Source organism: Sarcophilus harrisii, chromosome 4, assembly GCF_902635505.1.
Source record: "Sarcophilus harrisii chromosome 4, mSarHar1.11, whole genome shotgun sequence".
In the NCBI taxonomy this organism is placed as follows: Eukaryota; Metazoa; Chordata; class Mammalia; order Dasyuromorphia; family Dasyuridae; genus Sarcophilus; species Sarcophilus harrisii.
In genome coordinates this window covers 327,894,957-327,907,566 of record NC_045429.1, presented here as the reverse complement: position 1 = coordinate 327,907,566, position 12,610 = coordinate 327,894,957, and the positions used below count along the sequence as shown (strand labels likewise).

Genomic DNA, 12,610 nt, shown 5'->3' with positions numbered 1-12,610 from the left:
GCTCTTCTTATTGAACTCTGGTACAGATAAGAGTGCTGGATTTGAATTCTGCTTCAAAAACTTACTAGCTGTGTGACTCTGGGCAAGTCTGCTAGCCCCTGTCTGCCTCAGTTTCCCCATCTGTAAAACAAAGGAATTGAACTTGTTGGCCTCTAAGGGCCACTCTAAATCTGTGATTTTGTGAATTGCATCTGCCTACTTATTGTTCCTCATACATGAGACTAATCTCTAGTTTCTACATCTCTCCTACATACCTAAAATGCCTCTTAGGAGCCCTGGCTTCCTCCAAGATTTAGCCTAAGTTCCGCTCTTCTGTTTGAAGCCTTTCCCACAAATACTAATACCTTCCCTTCTAAAGTTATCTTGTATTTATTTTGTAGATAGCTATTATATGTACATATTGCATTTCCCATTGGAATGTAAGCTCTTTGAGGGTTTTCTTTCTTTCATTCTTTCTCTCTTCCTTCTTCCTTCTTTTCTTTACTATTTACTATACTAATTTAATATACACTAATGTATTATTTACGATTTCTTTGTATCCTCAGCATTTAGCACAATGCCTGGTATATAGTAGGTGCTTAATAAATGCTTCCTGAATGATATAGAAGTGCTTAATAAATGATGATTGATTGATCCTAATTCTATGAATTAATTAGCAGAATCCTTTGAATTCTGCTCCAAACCAGAAATATGGGGTTATGATAGGCTTTGGGTTGTTGGGTAGAGTTTTGGGCTTTGAGGAGTTGAGGGGGAGGTCTTGCCACGATGGCTGGATGTTGTGGGGAAGGATAGGTGAGATAGAAGGAAGTGGGCTGAGGGCGCCCAAGAAAAGGCGAGGAAGTCGTGGGCAGGTCACCGTGGAAGTCTTGGAGGCAGGTTGAGGGATTGGAAGGATCTGGATGGCACACGGTGGGATGAGATGGGGCAGGGCAGGGGCTCACCGAGAAGGCGTGGTCCCGCACGACGTGGATGACATCCCGAAAGAGGATTTTGGAGGTGAGTGTGTGCCCGTGATAAATGACGGGTTCTCCATCAGGCCCATCCCAACAGTCCAGCTCCACACACCTGCAGCCCTGAGCAAACGCCCTGAGGGGTGGGGCCGTGGGAGGAGAGAGGACCCAGAAGCGATCTGAGAGACCCTCCATAATGACCCTCTCATTTTTCAGGGGTCCTCACACTTTTTAAATAGGGGGCCAGTTCACTGTCCCACAGAGTGTTGGAGGACCGGACTATAGTAAAAACAAAAACTTTGTTTTGTGGGCCTTTAAATAAAGAAACGTCATAGCCCTGGGTGAGGGGGATAATCATCCTCAGCTGCCGCATCTGGCCCTTAGTCCGTAGTTTGAGGACCCCTGCCCGGAGGCTCAGAGAGGTGGAACGGTTTGCCCAAAATCACTCAGCTCCTTTGTGGCCAAATCTAGCTTTCCTTCCTACAAAGGAGGGTGAGACAGGGTCCCAGAGGGCGCACAAGAGGAGCCAGAGGCACAAGGGGCCCGTGATTCTGCGACTAAGCAGCTCCCTCAGCCGGGGGAATGCCCTTGGTCCTACCTGATGTAGGCCTCCGTGCTGCTGGCACCGCCGATCTGGGACTGGGTCAGGTAGGTGTTGTGCGAGGAGGAGATAAAGTAATGAGAGAGGGGTTGGCTCATGTCCTGGTACACGCCTTGGTGGGTGGGGTCCAAGATGGCACCCTCCGGTGACAGTAGGTACATCATGAAGCCATCCAACATCATAAGGTCATGCTGTTTAGCTACAGGAGGGAGGAGGGGTCAGCCCTGGGTAAGAGGGAGAGGGAGCCGCTCCTTTCGGAGTGGGACACTTCCTGAGCCCTGACAGCCTCCTCCTCATCCCCCAGCCTCGCCTTTAGCCCTTTTCTCTCCTCATCCCGAATCCGGCCGCCCCCCCCCCCCCCCATTCAGCCAGCTCTTCCTTCCCTCCCCCCTTCAACCAGCTCTTCCTTCTCCGCCCCTCCTTCCCAGCCAGCCCCCCAGCCCGGCCGTCCTCTCCCCTGCACACACCTTTCTCATTCAGCTCATAGGTATGGATCAGGTGCTGAGCGTGGGCCATCGTGGCTCCCTCGTCTCCCTGGTCGCGGAGGAACTCCAGAAGCTCAGCAGCGCTCAGGACCCGGTCTTCCCCAGAATAGCGGTAAAAGATTTGCTCCAGCTCGGGCCGTTTCAATAGCCGTCGGAGGAACTCCTCGATTTCGGCGCCCTCGAGCCGGGCATTCCGAGAGCTGTCACACTCCTAGGGACACCGAGACAACTCACAGAAGGGGACCGGGGCTCTCCACCCCACTCCCCTCTCACCAGATGCCTTATCAAGTCCATAAACAATTCATAATGATATTTGTAGCCAGTTTTGTAAAGCAGCAGCTCCCATTTCCGTTATTCACATCAGAACGGAAGGCATGAACTGTCCCCATTTTGCAGATAAGGAAAATCACCCAGAGTGATTAAAAAGCGAATTGACCCAGAATTCACAGCTAGTAAGCATCAGAGCTGAGCCTTGAATCCAGGGCTTGACTCTTGTGTTGGTCTTAGCTCTTTCAACAATGAGGTGGATTCAGGCCAGTTCCAATAGACCCAGAGAGAGGACTCTGAGGACTGAATGTGGATCACAAGATAGTATTTTCACCTTTTTGGTTGTTGTTATCTGCTTGCTTATTTTTTCCCCTTTTTGATCTGGTTTTTATTATGCAGCATGATAATTGTAGAAATATGTTTAGAAGAATTGCACAAGTTTAACCTATATTGGATTACTTGCTGTCTAGAGGCAGGAGGGGAGAGAGAAAAACTTGGAACACGAGGTTTACAAAAGTGAATGTTGAAAATTTATCTGTAGATGTATTTTAAAATAAAAACCTATTTATATATATAAAAGGTGGTGATGTAGAGGAAAAAACAAACATTGTCCTTATAGCCAGTAGGATTTCTTGTCAGGCTACTTGAGACCTGAGATCTTTGAGACTCAGTTTTCTGGTTTATAAAAGGAAGGTGAATAGTACTGGATGACTCTGAGGTCCCCTCCCACTTCTGACAAGTTATGACCTCATGATTATCATTGTTACTGCTCCTAATATTTGTTATGTACAATGTCTTTTCACAAGAGCAGCATGTCCTTTTCCGTCAACTATTTCATTTTATATCCTTCTGGAATTATTGTCCCATTTGACAGATGAGAACAATCAGACTCAGAGAGGTGACTTGTGCCTTGCCAAAGGCCACATAATAATAGCTAGTTGTGGTTGTTTTTTTCCATAGCACTTCAAAAATCTGCAAATTGTTTAGAAAGGTATCCTAAAAATTTTAGTGCCATTTTTAGCTTTAATAGCTTAAAACAGTCCTACAATTTTTGAGTTCCCTTGTTCTTATCCCACTTGATCTTCATAATAACCTTGAGAGGCAGATGCCGTGATTATTATCTCCCTCTTATAGGTGAGTAAACTGAGTCATAGAGAAGTTGAAATGACCTCCTCCAATGTCATACTGCTAGTAAGCATGGGAGGTTTGGGATGGGGTGAGGGTGGGGGGTCATTCTTGGGTACTCAGCTTTAGTCTTTGGGCCTCCAGGCTACCTCATTTGCCTTCCATGACAATGGAATGGTAGAACTGGGAGGAATAGCATCTGCTTTCCAGAAGTCTTAGTCTAACTCTCTTCTCCATGTACTGTGCCCACAAAGCAAGCAAGATGAGGGGAATGTGGACAGGAATAGGCAGCTAGGTGATACAGTGCATAGAGCACCAGGCCTGGAAATAGGAAGACCTGAGTTCAAATACAACCTCAGCCACTTACTGGCTGTGTCATCCTAAACAAGTCACTTTGCCCTATTTCCTTCATTTTCCTCATCTGTACAATGAGCAGGTGAAGGAAATGGCAAACTACTCCAGTATCTTTGACAAACCTCCCCCCAAAAAATCCTAACGCAAATAGGGTTGCAAACAGTCAGACATGATTGAAAAACAACTGGATTTAGCAATAGTAATAAGAATAATAAGGATTATTAATTAATAAGAATAATTAAAGGATTGTTGAGAAGTTCAAATGAGATATTTATAAAGCACCTTAAAGCACTATATAAATGTTATAGATAACAGTTTTTATATACTGTAAATATTATCACAGGCAGCTAGGAGGTACACTGAGAGGGAACTGGGCTAGAATCAGGAAGATGAGAGTTCAAATTTGATCTCAAACACTTACCACTTGTATGAACCTGGGCAAGTCACTGAAACTCTGCCTTCTCATTTTCCTTATCTATAAAATGAGGATATAACAGTACCTACTTCCCTTGATTGTTGGGAAGATAAAATGAGAAAAATATTTGTAAAGATCTTTGTAAGCCTTAAAAAATGCTCTATAATTTATAGCTATTATTAATTATTGATTATTAATCTATATAAAGAAATTGAGATTTAATGGCTTATCCAGGATCACAGGGGCAGAGGGAAAAGGGATTCCGAACTCAGATTTCTTTTTGTCTTCATGTTCAGAATCTATCCACCGCACCAGAATTAAAAAAATTTTTTTTCATGTCAGAGACCCTTTTAGTAAGCTGGTAAGTCAAGGGACCACCCCTTCTCACAAATGTATAAAATAAAATCCACTGTATTACAAAGGATACCAATTATACTGAAAATTTTTATTTAAACAAGTTCATGAAGGGTAATAGCTAGGTGACCCAGTGGATAGAGTCACCAATTCTGGAGTCAACAGGACCTGAATTCAAATCCAACCTCAGATAAGTCCTAACTGTATGACTCTGGGTAAATAAATGTCCCAAACCCAATTGCCTCAAAACAAACAAACAAAAAGCAAGTTCATTTAACCTTTCAGGTTAAATGCTCCTCTGTTATAGCATGAGTTCACAGCCCCACATAATATGGTATGGTGTATGTTGTGTTCTATACTAGTTCAAATGGAAAGAGTCTATTGTGTGTTCACACAAGCAATACAGGTGTGGTACCTGTGTGATGTGGATCAATATCATGCCCATACATGATCCCCTGTGCTAAACTGAATTTAGCAAACCAAATAAAAATTGTGAGGGTTATCTGGGCTGGACTCTTCCCTCTTTCCCCACTTCCATCCCTCAAGTCCCTTACCCTCTTTGGATTAGAGATCTAGGAGGAGGGAAGCTGGAGAGGAAAGAGGAATCCAAGTTTGGATTTTATGATCCCAGAGGCATGAAAAAGGAAGCATATTGCCCACCTCCTGAGAGGTGATGCAACAGAATAAGACATATTTCTTTTTGGACATGATCAGTGCAGGAATTTGTTTTGCTGGATGATGTAGATTTTTTTACAAGGATGGTTTTTTTTCTTTTGTTTTTCATGGGGAATAGAAGGTGGTAAGGGGGTGAAAATAGATTTTTATTCATTAAGAAAATTAATTTTAATTAATTAAAATTAATTTTTGCTCCTATTGAAGATGGTAGGAAGAAAAAAATTTTTGTTTTGTTTTGCTGGAGGCTGTAGATTTTTACAAGGGTGTTTTTTTCTTTTGTTTTTCATAGGAAATAGAAGGTGGTAAGGGGGTGAAAATAGATTTTTATTCATTCAGAAAATTAATTTTTTTCATTGTAGCCATATAAAAACAAAAACAAAAAAACCCCAGACTTTGAGTGTCTTGATCTAGAGAGCTTCCTCTGCTTTCTTGTAGGATAGAGTGCCAGGACCTTTAAATTCCCCTTATGTCCCCACCCTGGCCTGACTTAACCTGACAGCTAAGGTAACGAGTCCCAGATGTTGCTAACTCTAGAGAGAGGAACCGGCTCTCTCAATAACAACAGTTGAGCTCAAAGGGCTTGAGAAGGAGGTAGTAGGGATGAGTCAGCCAATTCTCCAGAAAAAAGGAATAAAGGTGGATAAATTGCTTGACTAGGAGGCAGAAGTACTGGGTTCTAGTACCAGTTCTGCCACTTTTCTATCCTAACCAAGCGCCTCAATTTCCCCTCCTGTAACACAAGGGAGGTTAGACACCAAGGTCCTTTCCATCTTTGAATGTCATTTAAATGAGTTAATCAAGGAAGTGGGTAGGGACAATTCTGAGTGGGCTATTCTCTAGCATCAGGGACTCTCTGCTTAAAGCACAGACTAAGGAGCAGCTAGATGGCACAATGGACAGAGTCAGGAGTCAAGAGTTCAAATATGAACTCAGAAATGTATTAACTATTTGACACTGGACAAATCATTTAACCCAAGTGTTTCAAAAACAAACAAACCTATAGACAGAAGAAGGTGAGGGAAAGGCCCGAGGGGACCTGCACCCCTCCCCCTGCCACCTTCTAATCTATTCTCCCTCCACCTGCCTGACCTGTTCTTCTGGAATCTAAATACATCTTGGGTGGGTGTCTTGCTTTCTCAATAGACCAGAAGCCCTCCCTAGGACTTGGTCATTCCCATCACAATGGGGGCTTCCTCCTTAGGAAGGAACCCTAAGGGATGGGTTCACATGCCTAAACATGGCTGATCTCAAGGGTTGGGCTTGCTTAATTCTTGAATGGGAGAAAAGAAATCTAAATCTATCTGCATTTGAATCCTGCCTCTGCTATGTATTAACTTTGTGACCTTGGACAAGTCATTGATAGTTATGTGCCTCAGTTTCCTCATCTGTAAAATGAGGTGATTGGACTAAATGTCCTTTAAGGTCCCTTCTTGCTCTAAAATCTATGAGCCTATAATCCTATGATGGGAGTAGGTGGTCTGAGTGCTGGCAGGCAAGGGGTCGCAGGGCTGGGTTTAAGGACTGAAGAATTCCATTAGGATCAGTTTTGAGAATGGGAGCTAATAAATAAAGTCACAGAACAGAGCGGCCCAGAGAATGAGGAAGAAAGAAGAGGGAGGGTTCCAGAAAAAGGGATGAAGAAAAGCAAAATGGTGTCGGACTGGGAAATGGGGTAGAAGCTGAATGAGAAAGGGGTACCTTGAATAGTTGTTGGGCATACATGTCATCCATGGTCACATTCACCATCTGGAGCAGGTTTTTTATTTCTTTAAAACTCATCTTGCTGTCATGGTCTGAATCTGCCTGGTGTAGGTAGCCATGGATCCAAGTAAGAAGGTTCAGGAAGCCACATGCTGAAGGGGACCTGCACCCCCCCCCCCCCCCCCCCTTCTAATCCATTCTCCCTCCACCTGCCTGACCTGTTCTTCTGGAATCTAAATACATCTTGGGTAGGTGTCTTGTTTTCTCAATAGGCCAGAAGCCCTCTCTGGACTTGGTCATTCCCATTACAATGGGGGCTTCCTCTCTCTCTCTCTCTCTCTCTCTCTCTCTCTCTCTCTCTCTCTCGCACTAGCAGATTCCTTGTCCGACTCCACACTGGGTACCTTTGCCCAGGCTGAACCCTTGTGCCTGAAATATTCTCCTTCCTCAGCTCTGTCCCTTAGAGTCCCCAGTTTCCGTGGAACCTAAGTTCAGGTATCACCTCCAAAGAAGGCATTTCCTGATTCCCCACCCCAGCTGCTCTCCCAAATTATCCTGTGTTAATTTTGCATACATTGTGTTTATACTCAACAATCCACACGCCATCCCTGCCAACAGAATGGAAGTTAGTTGAGAGCAGAGTGTTCTGTGGCCGTGGTTGAAGAGCTTCAATAAATGACTGACAGATTGATTGGCCGGTTGACTGTGGGGAGACTCTGCCTTTAGAGACCCAGTCTACCTCAAAGAGACCAAGACTTTCTGGAATATCGCCACAGAGCCTCCTGCATCACAGTGAAGGCAGCCACTGTAACTGTTATCAGACTGGCCCTCACGTTCCAACCCTTTCCTACCTTTCTTAAATTTGACTCCGTTCTTTTCGGACACTCCGTTTCCGGACTCCTTCTCCACCTTTTCACTGTCTTTCTTCCAAGCCTTTAATGCTCTCCCTCCTCTTCCTCTCGGAGTCTTCCCGGGGTCTCCCAGCAGACCCAATTCAAATCCTACCTCACCCTTCTTCCCTCACACCACCCCCTCCTAATCCCTACCTCCTGCCTTACTTCCGAAGGAGGGCATCTTTCGGGAATGATCTTGCATCTTCTTGTTCTATATATTATATGTACACAGGTGTTCGTAGGTTGGTTCCTTCATTAGAATGTAAGCTTCTTGAGGGCAGGGAATCTATTTTTTGAGGTTGTTTTGTTGGGGGAGGGGGTTGCCTTTCTTTGTATCCCCAGGGCACGGGCACTAGATTGTTTGTTGACTGACTACCTAAGGGAAGGAACTGTATCCTTGCTTAACGCAAAGCCAGGCACACAGTAGCGCTTCAATAAAAGCTGATGGCCATTGGACTGCCTCCGCCAGCGCGTTTTCCTCACTGTGAATCCCCCCCAAGTACGGGAAAGCTCTGGCCACAGCCTGGGTCCTGAGGCCGGGACAGGGGACCGAAAGACCTGCTGGAGTCTCAGGGAGCCCCGGCTCCTGAAAAGGATATTGGTCAAGCTTTTCTCTCTGGCTCATGGCGTCCAGACGTGCCCGGAGCTTGGCCAGGCCGCGCACCCAGCGCTGGGCCTCCTCCTCGGTGAGCGCCGCTAGGTCCAGATTCTTGCGCCGGCCCTTGAACGTGATAGTGAGGCAGCAGCCGGAGGGGAAGGAGCCCCCATAGCGTCGCAGCCCCTCGGACTGATGGCCCTGGCGAACGGCCTCAATGTTCTGCAAGGAGACTGCGCGGAGGTGGGGGACAAGGCGGGGATGGGGGAAGGTGTCGGCTTTAAACGGAGCTGGAGGGGACTTGGAAATCTGAGAGCCCGCTTCACCCCCACCACATTACAAGGAGCTGGGATTTTAATCTGGGTCTACTGAGTCCCCAATCCCTGCCCCTACTATCTGGAGAAAAGAAACAGACGCTGGAGAAGGGGAGGGGGGGGGGGGGGGTCCAAGGGCTAGGGTGCACCGGCAGCCCCAAGCTAAGGGGTGGGGGCTCAGGAGAAACACTTGGGGGGGGGGGAGGGGAAGGGACATCCTTCCTCAAAGGGAGGAGAGAGCGATAACCGAAGGCATGGCTCACTCACAGATGTGATGAGATTTAGGATGTCGGAAGCGCCGCTGGAACCACACGGTCATACAGTCCTCCTGCAGCCGATAGAAGCGGACCTTTTGCCACTTGAGTGACCTGATCTTGCAGAACTGTGAACCCTTCAGCATAGCCAGCACATCTTCATCTTCATTCAGGTCTGAAAGAAGGAGAATAATTTGTTGTCAAGTTGATTTTGTCATGGCCGACTGGACCCCATATTCAGCAAAGATACTGGAGGGGTTTGCCTTTTCCTTCTCCAGCTCATTTTACAGATGAGGAAACTGAGGCAAACAGAATCAAGTAAATTGCTCAGGGTCACACAAGTAGTAAGTGTCTGAGGCTGCTTTTGAACTCGGGTCTTGAGTCCAGAGCCAGGGCTGCTGCCATCTAGCTGCTCCTCAATCTGTGCTTTTAGGGAAGGGACCCTTTTTAGAGTGCAGCCTACTCAGAGAGCTGTCTCTACTCTCTGATTAGCTTGATAAATTGATATCCAAAAATGGAAAGGACCTTAGAGTCCAACCTCCTTCACATTATCTACTGCACCAGCTAGTTGTCCAAAGAGTAGTCAGAGAAGCCATTACTGCAAGACTCTACAAAATGCCCACATCCCTGACATAGAGACCCACATCTACTGGTACTGAGCCCTCTATTGCTGTCACTGGGCCCCATCTTCAACACTAAGCCCTCCTTTCTCTGCTGCTGACCCCTCTGTTGCTGCTCTGACATCCCCCTCCCTTCCTCAATAGTAAGCTCTTTGTTTTTCCCATCTCAGATACTGAATTATCCCTGTTCTGGAAAGAATACTGTGAACTTGTAGCTGTAGGAACCAAATTCACATTATAGTATGTTTGACTCGGTTTCCTTATCTGTTAAAAATGATGGGGTTGGATTAAACTGTCATCCCATGATGATCCTAATCTCTGAGTACTTTCCTTCTCAGCATTGAACCCTCATACCAGATACTTTCTAGTATCCCCCTCTACATATACCCAACACACACACACACACACACACACACACCCCCCCCTGATGTTCAGGATTGTACTTGGAGCAGTGGACAGAAGATTATTCCCCCCTCATTTACATCTAAAAATATTTTCAAATCCCTTGTCCTAAAGGGCAGGTTATTTGCTCTTACTCCAGCCTGGTTAATGTTTATCTCTCTGAGAGGATCAGAAACTGAGCAACATCCAGAGACCTACATCTATGTCTCCATTCCTCAACTGAATTCTCATCCTTGCCGCCTTTGAGTCCAACCCTCAACACTTTATAGGATGAAGGTTTCTCATGCCTTCCACTCAATACTGGCACACTCTGGGCATCGTAGAAATAGCTCCCAATAGCTTTTCTCCTGGTTCAAAATTCTGATAATCACAAAGTTCTTCCTATCTAACCTAAATTTCTCCTGCTGCATTCCCACTCCTTCATTTCCTATTGCCTTGCCCAATTCGGGGGGAGGGAGGCACACAAATGACAACTCAGACTTTCAGGGCTCCAGGTAAGTAGGTTAGAACAGCAAGCTGGCAGCCATGGATTCCTGGGCACAGGTCCAGCAGGGCTGATACCCTAGTGGGAAAGATTGGGTGGAGCTGATCTCTGGATGACCTACTCTGTTTTTGGAGAGAACTGATATCTGGCCTCTCCCTTCCCTAGTTCTTTCTTTAACTCTTAATTTGAAATTCCCTACCACCAGTCCTCTTATACTCTATACTCCCTGATTCAGACCACAAGCTTTGTCTTTATCCAGATCCCAGATTCAAAGAGACTGCACAAAGGAATGGGGAAAATTGTATTGTTTCTCCTCATTAGTGCCCACATTTACTCCTGCACCCACATCACCCCTTTCCACTTCTGCTCTTGGGAAATTAATGAGAATGGACATCTTCTTTCAAATATATGAGTTCCCCCACATTAGAGAAACAATATATGTGCTCACTTTTGTGGGGTCAGAGAGTCGTGACCAATGCCTATGTTTTTAACCAGGAAGCAATCAGTCCCATTCCCTGATTCTTGGAGTCCCGAACATTTCTCTGGTCACTCTCCTCATCTAGCCAACATCTCCTTGATACTTTCTTTTGAGGGGTAGTGGTTCGAGGAAAAGGAGGGAGGGGGAATCAAAAGAGGTACCCCACTACAAATTCATAAGTCTTAGGAACCCATGGAAGTAGTTTCTCTACTGAAATACAATCATGGCTCATCAGTGTTACTTATCATCTGACTGAGATACAGAAACTATTTTATTATTTATTTCTTTTATTGTAGGAGGCTGCTGGGGTTAAGTAACTTACCCAGAGTCACACATCTACTAAGTACCTAGGGCCAGCTTTAAATTCAGATCCTCTGAACTCCAGGGACAGTGCTTTCTACCCACTACACTACCTTGCTACCTTCATAAGGCCCTTTAGGAAACTACCCAGCCACAGGACTACAGATTTAGAGCAAGTTCAATTAGTCCAAACCCCTCATTCTACAGATAAAGAAACTCAGACACTAGGAGTCTAAATGCCTTGCCCAAGATCTCAGAGGTAACAGGTGTCAAAGGCAGAACTGGAACCAAGCTCCTCAGCTCAGTTTCCTCATCTGTAAAATGTACAGCTTTGAAGTAGGCAGTACAAGTATTATGATAATTGTGGTAGTGCTACTTCACTGAGCTACTGTGAGGCTCACAGGATGATGGATGGCAAACACTTGGTGAACAATAGTTTTTCCCCTCTTAAATGTGAGTTATTATTATTATTTTGGCACTAGGTTGAGTTCATCGACCCCACTCCCACTTCTCTGGCAAACAGAGAACTGGGGGAATGGACTAACCCTTGTTTCTATGACAACCAACAACCAATCTTGCCTCGGAGATACAGCTGCTGAGCCCAGCCCCCTCTTTTTCTCCCATTTCCCTGCTCCCACACTTTGGAAGCAAATGACTAAGACCGGAAATGGAGGTGAGTCACTCCCAGGAGGAAGATTTGCCCAAACTCTTTCTGCAAACCGGCAAAAGTTCCGTAGTGCAGTCCCCACCCCAGACAACCAGACAACCATCGCTACTGTCACTAAGCACACACACACACACACACACACACACACACACACACACGACGAGAGTCTTCTGGGGTCGCCGAAGCCTCCGGCTCTCCACCAGGGCTAGCCCTGGACACCCGAGTGACCAACTGGGAGAAGGACACGTGATTCAGACACATCTGCCCCAGATGTTCTGCCCTCCCGAGCACACACATCACCTGCCTCCAGGCATTGGCCGGGACGCCACCCAGTTCTTTGGGAAAGGGGCAAAGCAGAACACAGCAACTGACAGAATGAAAGGTCCGGTTCGGGTGTCTGGGGTTTGTATGCCTCTGTTTACAAGTCTGGGGATGGTAAGATCACCCATACCCCAAGGTGAGTGAGAGATCCCCAGAGAATGAGGATGGGAGCTGCCGGGGAGCCCAAGCCAGGAGTTAGGTATGAAGCCTAAGGTTGTCTCCAGCCAAATGAAATGTTAGTATCACCAACACCAGTTTTATCTTCTTCCTCATTCCTGCTCTGGGCTTGACCCAAACAGATGCAAAAACCTCTCACCTAGTACAGTCTTCTCTGTAAAATGGGGCTAAATAATAT

The 12,610-nt window shown here is 45.9% G+C and overlaps 1 protein-coding gene across 2 annotated transcripts in view; it reads right to left on the bottom strand.

The window, feature by feature from the left end:
* The window catches only part of PLCD3 (phospholipase C delta 3), a 32,342-nt gene that overhangs the window by 11,014 nt on the left and 8,718 nt on the right, over positions 1-12,610 (bottom strand). For both annotated transcript variants that reach the window (XM_023502461.2, XM_023502462.2), the window contains exons 2-7: positions 8,997-9,158; positions 8,420-8,648; positions 6,925-7,054; positions 2,019-2,247; positions 1,549-1,750; positions 942-1,086 (exon numbers count right to left, since the gene is read on the bottom strand). In XM_023502461.2, the coding sequence (XP_023358229.1) occupies positions 942-1,086; positions 1,549-1,750; positions 2,019-2,247; positions 6,925-7,054; positions 8,420-8,648; positions 8,997-9,158 (1,097 nt within the window). The remainder of the gene's footprint in view (positions 1-941; positions 1,087-1,548; positions 1,751-2,018; positions 2,248-6,924; positions 7,055-8,419; positions 8,649-8,996; positions 9,159-12,610) is intronic.